This window comes from Nannobrachium achirus, assembly GCF_963921795.1.
Source record: "Nannobrachium achirus genome assembly, chromosome: 6".
Classification (NCBI taxonomy): domain Eukaryota; kingdom Metazoa; phylum Chordata; class Actinopteri; order Myctophiformes; family Myctophidae; genus Nannobrachium; species Nannobrachium achirus.
The window spans coordinates 26,429,995-26,452,570 of NC_137815.1; the positions used below are offsets into that span (position 1 = coordinate 26,429,995).

Below are 22,576 nucleotides of genomic sequence, written 5' to 3' on the forward strand. Positions count from 1 at the left end.
TAACTCATTCCCTGCTAGGCCCGATAGTCTTGAGAATAAATATGCTAATGTTCCTCCCCGCCAGGCCCGATAGTTTTTGAAAAAAAAAATCAAATAATTATTTGGACCCCAAAAAATGTAGTAGGCATGATAGCAATCGCGAAATTGCATGTTTAACCCCCATAGCAACCCCATCTTTCAAACATGGCAGCCATCTTTGTTTACATTTTAGGAAAACATAATGGCTGCTAGTTCATGAATGCCTGAACGGATTACCATTCGGATTTTTTTGTTTGAAAGCTGTGAGCAATGTGGACACACGTGGTGCATGATCTAGGCATGGGTGTGCATGATCCGTGCACTATGAATTACATGGAAGTCTATGGAGACGAATGGCAAATGGGAGTTCGAAGGTATTTTCAAAAGACGGGGAATGTGTTAATGATCATGCACACTTAAACAAAAAAGGACCAACCCCTAGTTGTACGTATGTGTCTTGTAGACGTCAGTGGGTTGTTTGAAGGAGATCTTGGAGCAGCTGTTGGAGGCTGTGGTGTCTCACTCTGACCCCGCAGGACGTCTGGTCAGTGAGCTCTTCCAGAAGCTGCCTTCCAAAGTGGTACGTACCGTACACCCCTCTGAACATGGTGTCTTCCAAGTGGTACGTACGGCCCTCTGAACATAGTATCTTCAACCACACTTCCTCGAGTGTGAAATGAAGTCAGTACATGCTATATTTTTATTTTTTAACCATTTAACCATAGTATAAGTTAACACTGGCATTGCCTATTTTTGTCATGTCAATTTAGGTAGAACATTTTTCTCAATTTAGGTAGAACAGAGGAAATATCAGGTGTACAAGTGTGCTTGTAGATCAGTTATTTTCACTATTTGTTCACTCATTGTTTTCTGTTGTCAATCTGTAGCAGTGTACACATTTTTAAATGACTTTTGCTCATCTGTCCTTTCCTAGCATTACCCAGACTACTATGCCATTATAAAGGAGCCCATTGACCTGAGAGCCATCGCACAAAGAATACAGGTGATTTCATTCAATGTCTTATTATAGTTGTATTTCCCGTTTCTCTGTCAGTGGTTATCATGTTTTCGGGGTGTGTGTCGTGAACACAACATGATATCTCACTAACACATTGAGGGCGTTTTGTGACACTTGGCACAAATGTCCACTAAGGGTGAACTAAATTAGAAGTATGAGGACAAAAGTCACAGTGACCAATAAAAACATTCCTTCAATTCAATGTCTTCATCACTTTCATTGCTGTCGGGCAGAAACAGAAACCTCTTCATCTACATTTTCCTGAATTAATCAGTTTTCTGAAAGACGATTGTTGCTATGTATTATAGCATAGGTTTCCACCCAACATAAATGATATACTATATGAGATAATTTGACTATTATTGTGTTGTAACAAAGGCCTTTGTCTTCCTCCTGTACAGATTGGATACTATAAAAGTGTCAATGCTATGGCCAAGGATGTTGACCTGATGGCCAAAAATGCCAAAACGTACAATGAACCCGGTTCTCAGGTTTTTAAGGTACGGAGAGTCGGAGACAACTTCTACTATTTATTTTCTTGTTTGACACTGTGTATTATTCATCTACATCGCAGTTAAACAAAACGTTTTCTTTCAATACAGGACGCAAACACCATCAAGAAGGTCTTCATCCAGCGGAAGACTGAACTTGAACATGCTGAGCCCACTAAATCTAGCCTTCGCATCAGGTATATTATCGTGGTGTTCCTTTTGTGTTTATTCATGTACGCTAAAGCGTGAGTTTGTAGATCTATTTTCGGCGAATTCTCTGGTGTAGCGGCCTCTGGCGGTCCGGGCACCTAGGCTCCAAAGTAGCCTGACAGTGTGTCGCGTGTTCGAGTCCAGATCCCGACGGCCTTTGTTTGCGTGTCACTCCCCATTTCCTGTCAACCTACTATCTAGGGATGGGACCATATGTCATGATTATTGTGCCCAAAGAAATTGAGATTTACGATATTATCACGATAATCAAAATATCCCCAACATCCATTATCCTGGGGTGGGACATTTGCCAAAAAATAGACGATCTTTCAAGCTCACAACACGTCATGTTGCGACGCGTTGTCAGCTTGTAGATCTGCAATTTTTTGGTAGAGTGAAAAAAAGACTGTATCTACTACTATCCTTAGTATCCTATCTAAAAAGGTATAACAACCCCCCAAAAAAATAATCTTTAAAAATAAAATCCCAGAGCAGGAGAAGTGATCTTTGTGGTGTCTTACATGCTATTCACCTATTTAGAAATCGCAGGTCTGCTCAGGGGGACAGACTGTCTGCCATCACCCTGGCTCTGCAGTACGGCTCCGAGGGAGAAGACGACTCCGTGCTCTCTGGTAAGCATCGCACAGCACAGTGTTTCTGTCCAGGTAGGGGTGGGCGATATGTTGAGACAATACAGTGTCTCCACGATATGCCTTTTCAGAGATGTCGTATACATGGTGATACAATGAGGGAGAGCCTTATAAAAGAATCCTGTTGAATTGTTAATACAGAGATTCATTGCAGAATTCATTTAAACCTGCATTTTGGTCTAAATCAGTGGTTCTCAAACTTTAAAATGTCAAGGTCTCCCCTTAACTGTGACAGTTTACACCGGGTCCATTTGGTTTCATTTGTATGCTGTCAGAGTTACATACTTGTAAGGGTCAATTTAGACCTCTCAAAAGGAACCCAGAGAGTCCATGGACCTCACTTTGAGGACCACTGTTCTAAATGGTCTGTTACTCCTTTTTCTTTTAGTTTTTGTTACCTTGTACTGTAGGTGGTTGTACAGTTAAGTAACTTGAAAAATAACCACAAAAAAACAACATGAATCGTGATAAGATTGTGTATCGTGATACAGCTTTGAAAGATATTGTGATATTGTATTTTTCCATATCGCTCACCCCTATGTCCAGGGCTGCACAATCAATAGAAAGTTAATCGTGATCACGATTTTGACTTCCCACAAAGTAAATGAACACGATCATCAGTTGACATTTAAATGTCTGGTGCATTGTGAGCTTGTAGATCGGCTATTTTCGGCACGTGAGAATGTGTTAATTAGCATGAATGTAGCACAAAATCAATCAATTGAACAGAATAAAAAAGCAAAAAAAAAAGGATGAGACCAAGGCACTTTTGTGGAAAAGAATATGTGTTAAGAATATGTGATGTTTTTGCAGGCTCTGTGCGCTACGACGAAGGCGAGTCGGAGGCAGAGTGTTTGAACTCCAGCATGGACATGGCCAACCCCATCTTCCAGCTGTATGAGGCGGTGCGGGGATGCCGGAACGGCCAGGGCCAGCTCCTCTGTGAACCCTTCCTGACGCTGCCCTCACGCAGGGAGTATCCTGACTACTACCAGCAGATCAAACAGCCCACCTCTCTGCAGCTCATCAGGTAGGGCAGGGGCTTTCAGTTTCAACCAGTGTTGATTTCGTTGACTGAAACTATGACGAAAAATGTTTGTCGACTGCGTTCTGACGAAAACTAAATAAAAACTAAGCTGTGATGACTAAAACTAAGACTAAATAGTATATTGACAATTTTGTCAACAAAATAAAAACTAGACTAAAACGTTAGGGAGGGACTAGTGGAGAAGAGAGTAATTTTTATGTTTGGTTGCTCTCAGGTGTTGCGTGCTGAAAATAGCCGATCTACGAGCTTGTAGATGGGCTATTTTCAGCACGCAATCCAAGAGTGAAATCAGCCATTACGATGTCATCAAGGCCTGCCAAAATACATTTCAGTTGACTAAATCAACTGTAGATTTATTCGCTTAAAATCGTATGATATTTAGTCGACTAAAACAAAAACTTTTCAGGTGACTAAATTATAACTAAAACTAAATTACATTTTATTCAAAAGTCTATGACTAAAACTAAATCTAAATTTGCTGTCAAAAACAACACTGCTTTCAACCTTTTCAGGCCGCAACCCCCAAAATAATCATATTTTAACTCGGGAACCTGCTATTTTTGAATATCCAATGTATAAATGGATAAAGTGCTTAAAATGATTCTGATGCCATATTAACTACTTTTGCTGGGTATTGTGAAATAAACTGGTTATATGTTACTACTGTACCATATTAAAATGTAACCGACTTAACCTTTTTAAATTATTATTATTATTATTTTGTTGGCCTTGAAAACACCAAAGGCCAGTGGCCTTGACCCTAAAATTATGAAATTGCAGGCCAGGTTTGCACACATATTTCAAAGTATACTGTATAGAGAGCCCTTGGGGTGATGTTGCACTGTAAATCCACTGAGTGGACTATGACAGAGTACTGATGGTGCTGTGTTGCTCTAACTGAGTGGACTGTGACAGAGGACTGATGGTGCTGTGTTGCTCTCCCAGGGAGAAGATGAGGAACGGGGAGTACAGCACTGTGGAGCAGATGGACGCAGACCTCAGCCTGTTGTTTGAGAACGCCAAGCGCTACAACATGCCCAACTCTGGCATCTACAAACGGGCCTTCAGGCTTCAGCAGATCCTGCAGGTAACTCAATTTTTGTCCTGTCAAATGATTAAACTATGCTAAGGCCTCCGACAGACATTGGAAGCACAAGCCTCTAGTGTGCCCTTAGGGGATGCGGGGGGGAAAGCGTCGTCCAATTCATTCCCTATGGAAGTCACATGTTTTTCTTTTGCTCTAGCGTGTCTCTTGGCTTAAGGCAAGCTTGCCTTATAGCTAGAGGCACGCTAGAGGCAAAACACCATGTGACTTCCATAGGGAATGAATTGGACAACACTCTTCCCCCAAGGGCATGGAGAGGGCAGGTGCTTCTAATGTGTAATTCTGGCCTATGTGTTATTTTTTGGTTAAAAATATATTTTTTTGTAAAAGTTAAAGCACTATATTTGGATATTGCTACAGAGTGATTGTTCAGTAATAGGGATAGCCCTGTCTCTCCAGCTCTTTAACACTTTCAGTGCCAACCCCGAGTTTCCCGAGTTTGTATAGGTACCCTACCTGTGTCAACCCCGAGTTTCCAGAGTTTTTTTTTTTTTTCAATTGTTTTTGGAACCTTAAAAAATGTATTGGGCATGATCGCGATTGCGAAATTGCATGTTTAACCCCCATACCAACCCCATCTTTCAAACATGGCAGCCATGTTTGTTTACATTTGAAGACAACATAATGGCTGCTATCTCATGAATGCCTGAACGGATTTTCCAAGCAGATTTCTTTGTTTGAAAGCTGTGAACAGCGTGCACACACGTGGTGCATGATTAGGCATGGGCGTGCACGATCCGTGCACTATGAATTACATGGAAGTCTATGGAGACCATGGCATCAGGGACCTTCAAAGAGATTTAATTGATTGCAACGAGAGAGTTAATAAATCAAATACATTTTCAGGTTAGGGACTGGATGGACAGCGTACCCTTTTATCAGCTTAATTTTATAGTGTTCCATTTCCATTCCATTTTGTCTGCTCATTTATTTGTGTCATCACTCCCAATTTCACTAGTTTAATCTGTGTCCTGTCTTGATAAAATTGGTATCCTGAGCTGGAGAGACATGGAGACTCCAGTTACTGAACAAACACTATACTATATCAATGAGTACTATCAGAATGTATAGCTAGTATTTAGCACTTATTTTGACCAAAGTAAATCACTTACCCTACCTTTTTTTTAAATGAAAGAGATGTTTCTGATTTGTAATGAATGATTGTCTTTATTTCAGTTGAAGAAGAGAGAGCTCCTGAGGAGAGATGATGAGGATGGAGACAGCATTCTGTCATCTGATGCAGGGAGCACCACCAAGAGGAAAAGGTGTGAATTCATACCTCTCTGCTAGTTTTGAAATATATGTATTTTTAAAGCGAACATTTTTAAATCAAATCTTTGCTTCTTAGGGTCCCTGGAACAAAATATTTTTAGATGGGGGGCCTGCGACCAAATACATATCAATTTAGGGATCTTTGACAGGAAAAGGTTTGAGAACCGCTTTACAACCCCGAGCAACCAAAGCCTATTCATCCTCATCACGTCCCATGAATCCTCTTCTCTTGTCAGCCATAAGAAGAACGTGAAGAAGAACAGGATGAAGGCTCTGTACGCGGCGGTGACGGACGCACGGGAGGCGGGCACCGGCCGCCGCCTCTGCGAGCTGTTCATGGTCAAGCCTTCCAAGAAGGACTACCCGGACTACTACAAGGTAGGGATGGACCTTATGAACATTTCTTGTCATGATTACTGTGACCGGAAAAAAATAACGGTTTGTGATATTATCACGATGATCAAAATATCCCCAACATGCATAATCCTGGGGTGGAACGTTTGCAAAAACAATAGCAGATCTACTAGCTCACAACGCATCACGACACGTTGTGAGCAAGTAGATCGGCAATTTTTGGGCAAAGGGATTTGGTAAAGAGTGAAAAAAAAGACTATCAAATACGTTATTTCCAGGTCTGTTTTACCAATTATAGAGGGTTTAAGTGGTACCGGTCTCCGGATATGCAGCTCGGCAAATAAAAGATGAATTGATTCCAGTGCATGATGGAGGATAATTTCACAATAAATGTATACCTCCACGATAGGATCATTTTTAGTGTTTTTATCACAATAACGATAAACCAGGGGTCTTCAATGTTTTCAGACCAAGGACCCCTTTGTTGAGAGAGATATGAAGCAGGGACCCCGTCAACCTTATCATAGATTCCGTATAGTTTCTTTGTTTGACAGCACAATTGTGAATCGTCAGTGTATTTTAGATTCATGTCAATTTGTGTTTTCTGATATTTAACCACTTGAACTGTCAATACTTAATTAACTTGACCTTTCACTCTGTACTTAGTCTGCTCTTTTTCCCCTCTACACCAAAGCTCTTTGCCAAAAATAGCCGATCTACAAGCTCACAACGCCTCGCGTTGTAGATCTGCTATTTTCGGCTCAAGTTCCCAGTATATGGACACTAGGGTTCAAGTGGTTAATAGCTGAGGCCAAACTGGTCAAAAATCATCAATTTGGTGCACTTGGTGAAGAGTTTCTGATTTTTGGTATGGTGTTAGGTATGGGTATAAGGTTTTCAAAAACCATTGCAAACAAGTTGGGCTCGCCCCCTAGTGGTCTGTTTGCAATGAATCAAATATTACATACATCAGTATATGGTTCAAACCCCAAATAATTGATGAAAGAGATTTCTCAATGGATTCTGTTACTATTGGGTATGATAAACAACATACTAAATATTCAGGAAAAAATAACTACCGGAAAGGCTTCATTTTCAAAATGGCGTCCACAATGGCTGCCGGGAGCTGAAAATGCCTATAAACTGAGTTTTAATGTGTAAAAATTCATAATAAATCTGCACTTGGTGAAGAGTTTTTGATTTTTGGTATGGTGTTAGGTTAGGTATGGGTATAAGGTTTTCAAAAACCATCGCAAACAAGTTGGACTCGCCCCCTAGTGGTCTGTTTGCAATTAATTCAATAGTAGATTTGTTAGTATATGGTTGAAACCCCAAATAATTGATAAAAGAGATTTCTCAATGGATTCTGTTACTATTGGGTATGATGAACAACATACTAAAAGTTTAGGAAAAAATAACTACCGGAAAGGCTTCATTTTCAAGATGGCGTCCACGATGACTGCCAGGAGCTTAAAATGCCTATGAACTGGGTTTTAATGTGTAAAAATTCATAAAAAACATGCACTTGGTGAAGAGTTTTTGAATTTTAGCATGGTGTTAGGTATGGGTATAAGGTTTTCAAAAACCATCGCAAACAAGTTGGGCTCGCCCCCAGTGGTCTGTTTGCAATGAATCAGATATTAGATAGGTCAGTATATTTTAGACCACTAGGGGGTGAGCCCATCTTGTTTGCGCTAGTTTTTGAAAACCTTATACCCATACCTAACACCATGCCAAAACGTAAAAGCTAGTTACCAAGTGCATATTTTATATGAATATTTACACATTAAATAGGCATTTTTAGCTCCTGGCAGCATCGTGGACGCCATCTTGAAAATGATGCCTTTCCGGTAGTTATTTTTTCCTAAACTTTTAGTATGTGTTTTATCATACCCAATAGTAACAGAATCCATTGAGAAATCTCTTTTATCAATTATTTGGATTCATTGCAAACAGATCACTAGGGGGCGAGCCCAACTTGTTTGCGATGGTTTTTGAAAACCTTATAATCATACCTAACACCATACCAAAAATCAAAAACTCTTCACCAAGTGCAGATTTATTATGAATCTTTACACATTAAAACCCAGTTTATAGGCATTTTCAGCTCCCGGCAGCCATTGTGGACGCCATCTTGAAAATGAAGCCTTTCCGGTAGTTATTTTTTCCTGAATTTTTAGTATGTTGTTTATCATACCCAATAGTAACAGAATCCATTGAGAAATCTCTTTCATCAATTATTTGGGGTTTGAACCATATACTGACGTATGTAATATTTGATTCATTGCAAACAGACCACTAGGGGGCGAGCCCAACTTGTTTGCGATGGTTTTTGAAAACCTTATACCCATACCTAACACCATACCAAAAATCTGAAACTCTTCACCAAGTGCACCAAATTGATGATTTTTGACCAGTTTGGCCTCAGCTATAATATGAAAAAGGAGAAGAAAAAAAAAATTCTATCACTCAAAGATTTGGAGAACCCCCTGTAGTAACTCTGAGGACCCCCTAGGGGTCCCGGACCCCCTGTTGAAGAGTCATGTGATAAACGATAATAATGATGTATGTATGGTCCCATCCCTACTACAAGGTGATCCTGGAGCCCATGGACATGAAGACGGTGGAGTTCAACGTCCGCCAGGAGCGCTACACCACCGAGGAGGCCATGATGAACGACATGAGGCTCATGTTCCGCAACGCGCGCCACTACAACGAGGAGGGCTCTCAGGTTATTTTTATGCCCATAAGCTGGTCCTTATTTGAATGTATTTCTGTGAATTTAGTCTTTAACCCATTTAGAACGGGTACACATTATTTTATGTTTTTATTTTATGCTTTAACTATTGAAAGATAGCAGATATACAAGCTTGTAGATCTGCTATTTTTGAAAAATCATGAAAATTTGAATTTTGACCCCATTCTATAAGTGTCTTTTGAATCCTCCTAAGGTTTTTTGAAAAACCTATGTGTCTATGTCAGCAATCTGGCTCGCCATCGTCAAAGAAAAGGTCCTTTTCACTTAACTGGAGCTCAGTTTGTCTGTTCTTGAGAGACTACTATGTCAGTTGTTCTCAAACCTTTTCATGTGAAGGACCCCCAAAATGATATGTATTTGGCCACGGACCCCCATCTCAAAATATTTCGTTCCAGGGACCACCCAGAAGCAACATTTTAGTTACAAGCGTTCGCTTTAAAAATACATATATTCATTTCAAATATTTGCACAAACTTTCACAGCTTTTTCAAAAATAGCAGATCTACAAGCTCGCAGCGTGGCACTCGGTGCCGCGCTGCAAGCTTGTATATCTGCTATTTTTTCAATAGTTAAAGCATTCAATAATCCCAGGCCTAAATGGGTTAAATAATTGTTTTGTTCCCATTCTAGGTGTATAATGATGCAGACATTCTGGAGAAGATCTTGAAGGACAAGCGGAAGGAGTTGGGACCTTCTCCTGAAGAGCAGGAGGAGCTCGCCTCTCCCAAACTCAAACTCAGTATGTTTCACACATCAGTAGTAGAACCACCTCCTAAGCAGCAAAAGATGGCAATGTGTCATACAAGCTTGTAGATTTGCTATTTTTGCACATAACGACATGCCAAAATAGGGGGTTTATTTTAACCAGGCTGAAAGTTGTTAATAAAATAATAATGTATACCTGCTTCAGACACACATTCACACATGCAAAAACCATGCAAGGTACCAACCTGCTCATCAGGAGCAGTTAGGGGTTGAGTGTCTTGCTTAACAACACTTCGACACTAATCGGGAACAGATTCCGATTCCCAGGCAGCCGCTCAGTCACTGCCACCTGCAAAGAATTCACCCAAAAACTAGTTTTTTAATTGATAGTTATATTATCAATAAAGTCGGCTATTCTGATTAACCACATATTGTAAGCCATATGTTATACATTGTTATCAGTTCTAAAAAAAAATCCATATCAGTTCCAGAATAGGAATGCCTGAAAGATCTGTGAACTTCACAAAATGTTGACCCTTTTCATATAAAAATATATTTTTATATATTGACGTCTACCTTTATCCTTGTAATGCTGTTGACTCACATAACCGTTTATTCCTACCTGACCCTGATCTATAGGAAAGACGGGCGTGTCTCCAAAGAAGTCCAAATACCTCACCCCGCTGCAGCAGCGTCTGAACGAGCTCTACGACGCCGTGAGGAACTTCACGGACCGCCGGGGCCGCCGCCTCAGCACCATCTTCCTCCGCCTGCCGTCCCGCTCTGAGCTGCCCGACTACTACGCCACCATCAAGAGACCGCTGGACATGGAGCGCCTGCGCAGCCACATGGTGGCCGGCCGCTACCAGGTAGGGATGGGACTTTTATATCGTCGCTGTCGGGTGGAAACCTTGTATGTCCAAAACCGTTCGTTTTGCATTTATCATTAAAAAAATTATTTAAACTAGTGAAAACAGCCGATCTACAAGCACACAACGCCTCGCGCCGCGAGGCGTTGTGTGCTTGTAGCTGTCTTCACTACTTTTGTGCGACGGCCTTGTCTGAAGCAGGGCTTTGCTTTGCGAAAGAACGTACAAATTTGAAACTTGGAGATACGAGATTTCTGCCCGACAGCGACGATATATATGCCAGGGAGAGAGAAAAAAGAGAAATTCCAACATTTTTAATATTTTTCAAAACAAGCTTGTAGATATTTCTGAATAGCTAACATGTACATGGATGTTGTGGTTAAAATGACTGTGATGCTAAATGACCCCCCCCCCCCCTTCCCCAAGGACCCCACTTTGAGAACTAGAGGTTCAATAAAAACATTTAAAAAAGAAAATACTCTTCTCTTCTCAAGCCAGGCTCAGAAGAAATGTAGGACTGAAATTCCTATTACTAAGAGCCTTGTAAACAGAGGTTTAGCTTGCTTCTTACGATGCTTTTGTGTGACACTTTAGTACAATCAAGTGGGTTGTTAATTTACGATAAGGAAACACAAAAAGGAGATATGAGGTTTACTGCCCGTCAACAACGATATTAGGGGTCGACCGATATGGGATTCTCATGTTCGATTTCGATATCAAAGAATAAATAATTGATGAAAAAATATATCGAAACTTTTTTCAACTTTTTTTTTCCGATATCGATATTTTGCAATATTAATAAATGTTATGAATATTGACTTCGATTATCGCCCATTTCGATAATCGGTCGATCCCTAAACGATATCCATTGTGTGGTGGAATGAAATGCACACATGATAATTGTAATCACGATGCTCAAAATGTTATCAAAATTGCGAATGGTTTCCTAATCGTCCATCCGCCCTCCCCTCCAGGACGTGGAGGCCCTGGTGGAGGACTTTGCCCTCATGTTCAACAACGCCTGCACCTACAACGAGCCCGAGTCCCTGATCTACCGGGACGCCCTGGTGCTGCACCGCGTGCTCCTGGAGACGCACAGGCAGCAGCAAGGGGGCGACGACTCTGGGCAGCCGGCCGCCGGGCCCCTGGTCCGCGAGCTGATCCGCAACCTGTTCGTGTCGGTGCTGGGCCACCAGGACGAGGAGGGCCGCTGCTACAGCGACTCGCTGGCGGAGATCCCCGCCGCGGCGGAGAGCCCCGACAAGCCGGAGCTCAACTTCGACATCATCCGGGCCAACGTGGAGCGCGGCCGCTACCGGAGGCTGGACGTGTTCCAGGAGCACATGTTCGAGGTGCTAGAGAAGGCGCGCAGGCTCAACAGGTAACGGAAACGCCAGCACCAAGCCTGGCTAGTGGCTACATACAGGGTCGTCACAAGGGGGGAAAAGTGGGACTGAGTTACTGGGGCCCAAGGTGGAGGGACCTGGAATTATTTTATACTTTAGCTATTGAACAATAGCAGATATACAAGCTCGCAGTGCGGCACCGACAAGCCCACTGAGAGCTTGTAGATCTGTTTGAAAAGTCGTGAAAATGTGTGCAAATCATTGAATCTTTAGAACAAACCAAATGACCAAATTGCAACTACTCTTCATCTCTTCACAGGACCGACTCTGAGATCTTCGAGGATTCCGTGGAGCTGCAGCTGTTCTTCATCAAGATCAGGGACGAGCTGTGCAAGAACGGAGAGATCCTGCTCTCTGCTGCCCTCAACTACGCCCACAAGCAGCTGCACAGCGACGTGGACCAGGAGAAGAGAGACAAGATCCCCCGGGAGATCGAGGAGGACAAGCTGAAGAGAGAGGAGGAGAGCAGAGGTGTGTATGTGTGTGTTTACTCAAGGCCAGTACTACTTAGGACAGGGGTCTTCAACAGTTTTCAGGCCAAGGACCCCTTAGTTGAGAGAGAGAGATGAGCCAGGGACCCCCATAACCTTTTCATAGATTCCAATCAGATACCATTTGAACCGTCATTACTTAATAAACTTGACCTTTCACTCTGCCTGCTCTTTTCCCCCTCTACACTAAAACTCTTCGAGTCTTCGCCGAAAATAGCCGATCTACAAGCTCACAACGCCTCGAAGCGAGAGTGTTGTGAACTTGTAGATCTGCTATTTTTTGCTAACGTTCTCAGAATATGGACACTAGGGTTCAAGTGGTTAATATAAAAAATCACACCCGTGTGAACTGAGCGGTGTGTGTGTGTGAGTGTGTGAGTGTGTGTGTGTGTGTGTGTGTGTGTGTGTGTGTGTGTGTGTGTGTGTGTGTGTGTGTGTGTGTGTGTGTGTGTGTGTGTGTGTGTGTGTGTGTGTGTGTGTGTGTGTGTGTGTGTGTGTGTGTGTGTGTGTGTGTGTGTGTGTGTGCGTGCGTGCGTGCGCGCTTGTGTTTGTGAAGAAAACACAGCCTGTGTGTGACTGCCCCCTCCCCTCCCCCTGTGTGTGTGTGTGTGTGAGAGAGAGAGAGAGTATTGCAGTTGATGCCTCAGACTAGACTCAAGAGCACCCTCTCTGGTCACTGAGTGGTAGTTCTGGCTACATACATACATACACGGATACATACATACATACACGGATACACACACGGCCATGCTATGGAGCGGTCTACCACCGCTCAAAAAGTTTCAATCACTCAAAGATTTGGAGGACCCCCTGTAGTAACTCTGAGGACCCCCTAGGGGTCCCGGCCCCCTGTTGAGGACCCTTGACTTAAGACAAGGGTTCCCAAACCTTTTTAGGCCTTTAGTACCGACTTCGGTACTCAACCCTAGTCCCAAACGTTAGGACTGAAGATGTTGACGTGAAGGTGACAGTGTGACACTAACCTGTGTTTTCTCTCTCCGTGAACGCAGAGGGCGACAAACCCGAGGACCTGCCGGGAGCGGCGTGGCAGCCGGGAGCCCCCCAGCGCACGTACAGCCAGGAGTGCAGCTTCGAGAACCACAACTACCACGTGGGCGGCTGTGTGTACGTGCAGCCCGACAAGCCCAACCTCAAGCCGCACATCGTGTGCATCGAACGACTGTGGGAAGACGAAGCAGGTGAACCTGAAATAAAATAAAAATAATGATAATTATCCATGCCCCCAATCATTCTCTGCCCCATCCCGAGAAACCAGGAAAAAGCCTTTGATCTTGGCTGCCACGCCCGATTAACCCAAACCGGTGAATTTAATATGCTTTAATTGATATAAAACGATCAAAAAATCTGATCGCCGATTGGCCGTTTCTATGTACTCCAGAGACAGTGCGACCTGTCCCATTTGAGGGACAGACCATATTACACTGGGGGCTGGAGACCGGAAATGGATATGTCCGTCCCTAGAATGGGACCGTTTTCTCACTGTTTAAACAAAGCGGCCGAGAACGGAGCGACCGTTTCACAAGCGTTTTTTTGTTTGGTTTGGAAGCTGTGAACGACGTGCACATGCCTGATGCGACCATGTATAGTCTTAATAGTCTTAATAGTATAGCACATGTATGTATAGTATAGTTTTTAATCGTCCTTTTTGCGAATGTAGGGTTCTTGCTGTTGGAATAGTATAGTACTTGTATGTATGTGTTTTAGGTGTCTTCTCTTGATGTAAGATTGTTGTTGGTATATGTTTTGTTTTGTGTTTCATGTGGGACTACGGATGGAATTTAGCATTCTTGCTTCATTAATATACACTGTCCCGTCCAAATAAAGTAAAGTAAAGTATGCATGATCCGTGCACAATCGTGCACTATGGACACGCACGTGCCCACGTGCGAAAGGTCGATTATGATCTCTAGCTAAGAATGTGTTAAAACAAACAAAACTATCTAAGAAATTCCATACATTTAAAATGTTTTAATTAAGAAGTAGTGAGCCGATCTACAAACTTGCGGCATGAAGCGACGCGTTGTGGGCTTGTAGATCTGTAGTGGTTCCCAAACGTTTCACTACATAGAAATGTCATTGGTGTGTGTGTATATGTGTGTGTGTGTGTAGGTGAGAAGTGGCTGTATGGCTGCTGGTTCTACAAGCCCAGTGAGACCTTCCACCTGGCCACCCGCAAGTTCCTGGAGAAGGAGGTGTTCAAGAGTGACTACTACAACACAGTACCCATCAGCAAAGTCCTGGGCAAATGCATGGTCATGTTTGTCAAGGTAACCAGAGCTTAGAGGTCAACTTTCGTCCATAGTGGTGTGCTATGAATGCAGGTGTGCCTCAGGATTTGAGGCATAGCTGTGATACATGCATGGAATGAATTTAGTTTATCTTATACTTCATTGTATAGGCGAAGGGTCCTAACTTTTTATTCACGTATGCATGAAAAAAGCTTGAAACAGTAGCATGAAACATGTTATATCTTTTCATAAATTATTATTATTTTTATTTTTTTCAAAGGTATTTCATTCATAAAAATAAATACAAAAATGTAAATAATAATAATTCTCATAAGTAAAATAACAAAAGTGCAAGATCTGCTTTTTTAACTAGTTTGCGTCCCGGGCAAAACTTCTCATTTCTCTTTTGGGTGTTGAGGCGAAAGATTTGGGAACCACTGGCCTAAAGCCTTATAGGAGCGAGTTTGTAACTGATTCCTGGGACGGGCAGAAAAATAATCTGAGTGGGGAAGTGAATGGCCTCCACTACCCCAAACAGCTGAAGTGCCCTTGAGCAAGACACTGAACCACCAACTGCTCCAGTGGAGCTGCTCAGTAGCCAACAATAGAAGACTTTGGTTGTACTGGTCAGCAGTCGGCACCCAGATGTGTCTGTGTTAATATAAAGCAGTGCCTTCTTGAAAAAGGGAGTTCATTCTCTGCTAACCTCCCCAGGGTAAATACTGGTTTAGTATAATGCATTGTATAACAATATATTGCAATAAATATTGAGATTAATCACTGGATGGCGAACTGGCTATTTTTGTACAGCAACATCTAGGGAAGTGCAGTGGCTTCTGCCATTGGTTTCTATGCAGGGCACAGTTATTTATTTCTCCAAAAGTATTGCGATACTACAGCCTGGAGTTATATTGCGATATAGATTATATTGCCCATCTCTTGCCAATACTGTATTATATATATTTAATATATTTAACACAGCCCTAACATTTCTACACAGCGTTGTTGTGGATAATTCCATTTGTTTTCTGTGTCCATTAGGATTACTTCAAATTCCAACCGGACGGTTTCCGAGCCGAGGACGTGTACGTGTGTGAGTCGCGCTACTCGGCCAGGAACAAGTCCTTCAAGAAGATCAAGATCTGGGCCATGCCTGTGACCTCCGTGAGGTACGTGCCCAGGGACGTGCCGCTGCCCGTGGTCCGCGTGGCCTCCATGTTCGCCAAGCCCGACCAGGAGAAACTACTGACCGTGTCTTCTGAGGCCGCAGACCCTGGCAGCTATATTGACAAGGTGAGGGGGAGAAAGCAATAATTAGTCTGGTTTCCCCTGCAGGGCAACCAGACTATAGTACTTGTCTGACTTTATTCCATCCATCCATCTTCCATCCCCTCCTAGATAAACTTTTTGTTGCCGTGCTACTCCTCCCAAAGTTTTGGTGGCAGGCACTTGGGCCATACGTATGTCAAATCGACCGGCTTCATCGGCTACAAATGAAACCAAATGGACCGTTGGGTCCGTTTGGTTTCATTTGTATAGTGTCAGAGTTACATACTTGTAAGGATCAAATTAGACCCCACTTTGAGGACCTTTGGTCAAATATCGTGATATTGTATTTTTCCATATCGCCCACCCCTAGTAGGGTGGTGTTAATGCTGCAGTCGAACAGGGGCTTTTGATTCAGAAATTCTCAACATGATCTGCTGGGAAGCAATGTTTTATTCTCTTCTCTTCAGGAGAAAGAGGACGTTCCGGTGGAGATGAGCGGTGCAGAGCCGGACTGTCAGCACTATGACCAGTTACGCTACAACAACATGTGGCTGAAGGTGGGAGACTGTGTTTACATCCAATCCCACGGGCTGCCAAAACCTCGGGTTGGCAGGTACGTCACTCGTTTCATCTGTTGTGTGCTGCTGATGCCATGCTATTTATCCTAGCCCATGTTTTGGGCATCATGGGTGAACAACATTGTTTGTTCTAAATAATTACCTGAGTGAAAAGACCGAATTATTTCTGATTTGTTGATTAAACCATCAACCTAATTCAAGTGTCTTGTGCTTGTCCAATAGCAATATTATAGGGGGAACTTCTTCCACACTACTGTACTATATATATTTGTATCAATAGATATTACTGAGCACTGTTTCCCAAACATTTCAAAAATATTCCCCAAAAAGCTAAGATTTTCATGACTAAAACAAAAAAAACAATCATTTTTCTAAGTAAATTCAGTGATGATTAAACACAATGCCTGCCAAGGGTTAAAAAAAAATCTATTTTAGTACTGCCCGGCTTTTTACAAAAAATTAAAATGAAAATAAAAAAAAAATTAAACATTTTTTGAAAAAAAATAAGCTCTCAGAAGATGTCCATTGCCCCCTTGCAGTTGGCAGAAAAATATAATCAACCCCAAGAAAAATCTATTTTTAGATTAACACACACAAACAATTACAGCATGTGGATGGTGGCCATTTTGGCAGCCATCTTGAAGAAGGTGTGCAGAAAGCTGATTACATGAATAACATTTTTATAATTTTTTATCAGCATCACAGGCTGCCCAAAGAGCTGTGAACACATTGCTGTCTCATATATTAGTGAACAGTGCCCCCCAGTGGCCAAAAACGGTAGAACGTACAGTAACGTGTAAGGCGGTAGATAGCTGGGCAAAATAGAACGTTTATAAACGTGTAAGGCGGCAGATGTGTTAAAGAAAAAAGGAAAGGAAAAAATAAATTCTATAAATTGGGAAATGTAGTGAAAATGGCCGGTCTACAAACTATTTTCACTAATCTCTTTCACTAATCTCTCTCTAATCTCTAATATCTCTTTTGGTAACCAGTGTCTGTCTATGAGTAACATTGCTTCCCATGTGTGACCTGTGTTGTAGGATAGAGAAGCTGTGGGTGCAGAACGGCGCCACGTTCTTCTTTGGTCCCATCTTCATCCACCCGGAGGAGACGGAACACGAACCCACCAAGATGTTCTACAAGAGAGAGGTGTTCCTCAGCAACCTGGAGGAGACCCTGCCCATGACCTGCGTTATAGGTCAGTGCTGCTGCACCCTTTTTCAGGACAATCTTCTTATATACGTATGTTGGTGATCTTCTTGTAGGATTTTAATTTCTTCTCTTGCTGTTAGGAAAACTCTCCGTTGTGTGCACGGGCCCTTAGACTGTGACTTTGTAGTTCTTCATTTGTAAATCGCCTTGTCGGTTGGAAACCTCATATATGTCCAAAACCTGTTACCTTTCAGGATTCAAATCTAATACATTTCAAAAGTAGCTGGCCTGCAAACTCAAAACATGCCGCTTCATGCCCCGTTTTGAGCTTGCAGATCTGCTACTTTCTATGCGTTTGTGTGACACTGTAGTATGATCAAATAGAGCACTAATTTACAAGTGTGTGCTGTTGCGTCGCTGGTGCGTTCTCAAATGGACTACATTTGAATATTTCTCCAGGTAAACGTAAATGGTAAACTGACTACACGTGTACATTTCTCATGCAGGTAAATGCATCGTGTCGTCGTTCAAGGACTACCTGTCGTGCAGGCCTACGGAGGTGCCGGAGGAGGACGTGCTGCTGTGTGAGAGCCGCTACATGGAGTCCGAGAAGCAGATGAAGAAGTTCAAGGGCCTGAAGCGCTTCTCGCTCGCCCCCAAGGTGGTGGAGGACGAGATCTACTACTTCAGGTGAGCAGCTTCAGACACCCAGAAGGTGGTAAATCAGGGGTCTTCAATGTTTTCAGGCCAAGGACCCCTTAGCTGAGAGAGACATGAAGCAGGGATCCCCTCTCTCTACATATTGTATAAATGTGTGATACAGATTTTCATTGATTTCATAGATAAATTCATAAACCTGTCAGTTAGATTCGTGTTAATGTGTTTTTTTGACCACTTAAATCATCGTTACTTACTAAACTTGACATTTCACTTTGTACCTTTTTTACCTAGTCTAAACCGAACCTATTTGCCGAAAATAGCCGATCTACAAGCTCAACGCCTTGCAACGTGAGGTGGTGAGAGCTTGTAGATCTGCTACATGTATTTTTGGCTAAAGTTCTCCTCAAAATTGGGATGCGAAGGTTCATGTTGTTAATTTTAAAAGAATTATCCAATCACTCAAAGATTTGGCAGCCCCCCTGTAGTAACTCTGAGGACCCCATAGGGGTCCCGGATCCCTGTGGTAAATAGTAGGACGATTAAAGCCTTTTCAATTTATTATTATTTTATTTTAGCCCAGAGCACCAAGACTTTTTTTTCCTGATTTACGCTAAATGGCACTCTTCGCCAACTTCAGTGACGCATTGAAAAATAATAATAATAATACCCATTCACTTCCATATTATTGGATTTGGAAGAATGCTCCTTTCTCAGATTTCCTGTTTACTTCCTTGATTTTTGGCAGAAACAGGATATATTCAGCAGCCATTACCTAGAGAAAGGTAGTGTCTGTTCTCTAGATTTGTTTTTTCGCGGGAACCACAGAGACACCTCCGTGTTTTCCAACGGTCAGGGGCCCCAGACTGAAGCAAAATATTCTGTGATTAGTTAAACTCCTCACTTGAGCTGGATGTTTTTCATTGCCTGATAAATGAACATTTTGAAGTTAGCTGGTTTCTACCAGACAGCGGAGATATATAAATTACATATAGTCACTGTCGGGCAGAAACCTTGCATCTCCCAAGTTTCAAATTTGTATGTTTTTTTTTTTTCATAAAGTAAAGCCCTGCTTCATCATACAAGACTGTCGCAATAGAACTTGTGAAAACAGCCGATCTACAAGCACACAACGCCTCGCGGCGCGAGGTGTTGTGTGATCGGCTGTTTTCACTAGTTTTAAATCGTTTCTAAAATGATAATTACAAAACTGTTTTGGACATACGTACAAGGTTTCTAACCGACAACGACGATATGTTTGCCTCTAGGAAGCTGATGGTTCCTCAGAAGGAGCCGTCCCCGCTGCTGGACAAGAAGATCGAGGAGCTGGAGCTCAAGCTGGCGGACATGGAGGACGCCGAGGAGGACCTGGACGAGATAGACGACGAGGACGAGGCGCCCGCCACCCCCTCCATACCGCAGATGCAGACCCCCATCGCCACCGAACTGGAAGTCGTGCCGTACACACCTTCGCAGGTTAACTTAGAAACACACTCACGCACACGACATGCACACCAATTGGACCATAGAAGACGTTGTGCGTGCCGTCTTTCTTGCTCCCTCCGAAGGAGTACATGTTGTGGTCCATGGCAATAGCATGATAATACCAAAGACTAGGATATGTTGTTATCATGCTATTGCAGTTTGGTGTGTCAATGAGCCGAACGGTCATTCGGATTGCAGTAAACAGATTCAGTCTGGGACCCCAGAAGAGAAGATGTGTAAAAAAAGAAGTCTAAATATTCCAAATGTTTCAAAGCCTTCAAAGTCACACTCTTGACAGTTATCACACTTTTCGAGCTCGTGGATCTGCTGCTGGAATTTCGGAGGAGTGCACTGCTTGTCTTATGGCAATCTGTTCTTATTCCATCCATTAACCAAAAAAAACTAAACAAAAAAACACTTTCTACCAAGTTAGGTCTGACCAGAGATGGGAGGGGTCTATTTCCAGTTTGTCTAGTTAGAGCTGCTGCACAGACACGAAACCTTAAAAACTTTCTCCATTATGAAAATCTGATAATAAAAAATATTATTGTCGAGCCATGCAAATAAGCAATTTGGCCGAGTCTGAGTTGAGATGAAAAAATTAAAAAAAATGTATCGTTCTTCATGCAGTCTTCATCCTCAGACTGCACGAGGTCCCTGAAGAAGCTCAATGGCTGATTTGGTCGTTTTTTGTCTGATCTTGTCCGTTTTACAAGCAGTCCACTCCCAAGATGAAAGGCCTGTCCAAGAAGGAAGGGGCCAAGAGGAAGATCAACATGAGCGGCTACATCCTCTTCAGCAGCGAGATGCGTGCGGTCATCAAGGCCCGCCACCCGGACTTCTCCTTCGGAGAGCTGAGTCGCCTGGTGGGCACCGAGTGGAGGGGACTGGAGGGCACCAAGAAAGCAGAGTACGAAGGTGAGGGTTGGAAAGACAATAAGCTACTGACCAGATATCGTTGCTGCCCGGGTAGAAACCTTGCATGTCCAAAACAGTTACTATTTTTTATTACTTTTAAGGCCTGAGTCCTGGTTCAGCAAAAGCCTTCTAAATCGGTGTTTCTCTTACTTTTTATGATTCAGAATTTTGAACTCGTTTTGTTTTCTTTGAATCGTTTGACCCGATTCTCTAAGTCTTTTCTGAATCCTTCTAAGGTTTTTTGAAAAAGATATGTTTCTATGTCGCCGGTGCTCAAATTCCTTCATGTGAAGGACCCTCAAAATGATATGTATTTGGCCATGGACACCCCATCTCAAAATATTGTATCTGGGACCCCCCCAGAAGCAAATATTTGAGTTACAAATGTTCGCTTTAAGAAATATATATATATATTCAAAGATTTGCACAAATCTTCATGATTTAAAAAAAATAGCAGATCTACAAGCTCGCAGCGCGGCACTCGGTGCCGCGCTGTGAGCTTGTATATCTGCTATTTTTCAATAGTTAAAGCATTCAATAATTCTAGGACTAAAATGGCTTAATATACTGTTATTTATGTGTGTGTGTGTGTGTGTGTGTGTGTGTCTCACAGAGCGGGCAGCCAAAATCGTGGAGCACCAGGAGCGCGAGAGGGCAGCCCAGGAGCTGCTAAAGCAACAACAACAACAGCAGCAGCAGCAGGCGTCGCCCAGAGCAGGTACCCCAGGTGGGCCCATGATGATGATGGGGGTGGTGCCTCTGCCTAGCACTATGGGCATGATGCCGCCCGGGTCAGGTAACCCCGCTCCGCCCCCAGACCAGCTCGAGTGTTTGAGACATAGCCGCTGGTCCAAAAAAATATATATATATGTCACCTAAAAAAAGAAAGGTTACCCCCTCTCCCCCCTCCTAATATTTCAACAATTCATAACTTCAGTCATTTGGCTAAATATGACATTCAATGTTTGGTTGCTTATGCTGGTTTTCCCATGTTGTTTCAAAGCTGCAGTCAATAACTTTTTTTTTAAATGTATTTTCTAATGAATACATCTTATGGGAGGGTCCTATTGTTCCCCTAGAATTTGGATTTTGGGGGGACAATAACCCGAAAATAGCTCTGCAATGCCTTTTGAGCTTGGTAGATTCGGTGAATAGACCAACATCTTTTGAAGAAACTCAATTGCAGAGGGTTTCAGTGGTTAACACACCATAATTAACACAACTGGTGCCTGTACTCACAGACATAAAAAGGTAGACGCCTCTTCCGGCTCTCTGGTACCCGTCTCGCCTTGGTGGGCATTTTTGATTGACAGGCTTGGAATTCTTCTGTGTGCGTAACAGACAACAAGGTCGGTAGGCAAATCAGAGACGGGTTTGAATGGAAAAGGCGTTGTGATTGGCCAGTAGTTTTTTTGAGTGGCAGCCTGCCCTCGACACTTCCCCTTTTGTGCCTATCAAGTTGGACGGGTCGCTCCAATCAACTGCAGCGGGTGGACGAGGTATCTAGCTTTTTATATCTGTGCCTGTACTTGGTTTACCTGCTCTTCTGAGAGACATTCAGACCTGTGGTTGGGTAGGACACCTACTGGTGGGCAAGAGGTGTTGCAAGATTTAGCCTCTGTCCAAAGTAACAGACTTTCTGTTGTAGATCGTTGCTGGTGGGCAGAAACCTTTTGTTTCAGAAACCTATTGTTCAGAAACCATTTAGAACGGGTACACATATTGTGTATTATTATTTTATGCTTTAACTATAAACGTGAAAATTAGAATTTTGACCCGATTCTATAAGTGTCTTTTGAATCCTTCTAAGATTTTTTTAAAACCCTATGTTTCTATGTCAACAATCTGGCCAGCCATCGTCAAAGAAAAGGTC

The 22,576-nt window shown here is 42.7% G+C and overlaps 1 protein-coding gene across 5 annotated transcripts in view; it reads left to right on the top strand.

The window, feature by feature from the left end:
* Positions 1–22,576, top strand: part of LOC308286446 (protein polybromo-1-like) — a 33,460-nt gene that overhangs the window by 4,884 nt on the left and 6,000 nt on the right. For 2 of the 5 annotated variants that reach the window (XM_080727463.1, XM_080727466.1), the window contains exons 6-28: positions 482–598; positions 953–1,021; positions 1,438–1,536; positions 1,639–1,724; positions 2,278–2,369; positions 3,201–3,417; positions 4,381–4,522; positions 5,717–5,805; positions 6,049–6,190; positions 8,760–8,897; positions 9,555–9,663; positions 10,269–10,498; positions 11,473–11,879; positions 12,164–12,375; positions 13,406–13,594; positions 14,526–14,683; positions 15,686–15,937; positions 16,381–16,526; positions 17,532–17,689; positions 18,150–18,333; positions 19,569–19,776; positions 20,502–20,703; positions 21,317–21,430. In XM_080727463.1, the coding sequence (XP_080583589.1) occupies positions 482–598; positions 953–1,021; positions 1,438–1,536; positions 1,639–1,724; positions 2,278–2,369; positions 3,201–3,417; positions 4,381–4,522; positions 5,717–5,805; positions 6,049–6,190; positions 8,760–8,897; positions 9,555–9,663; positions 10,269–10,498; positions 11,473–11,879; positions 12,164–12,375; positions 13,406–13,594; positions 14,526–14,683; positions 15,686–15,937; positions 16,381–16,526; positions 17,532–17,689; positions 18,150–18,333; positions 19,569–19,776; positions 20,502–20,703; positions 21,317–21,430 (3,760 nt within the window). The remainder of the gene's footprint in view (positions 1–481; positions 599–952; positions 1,022–1,437; positions 1,537–1,638; positions 1,725–2,277; positions 2,370–3,200; positions 3,418–4,380; positions 4,523–5,716; positions 5,806–6,048; positions 6,191–8,759; positions 8,898–9,554; positions 9,664–10,268; positions 10,499–11,472; positions 11,880–12,163; positions 12,376–13,405; positions 13,595–14,525; positions 14,684–15,685; positions 15,938–16,380; positions 16,527–17,531; positions 17,690–18,149; positions 18,334–19,568; positions 19,777–20,501; positions 20,704–21,316; positions 21,431–22,576) is intronic. The other 3 variants (XM_080727464.1, XM_080727467.1, XM_080727465.1) reach the window with 2 other exon arrangements.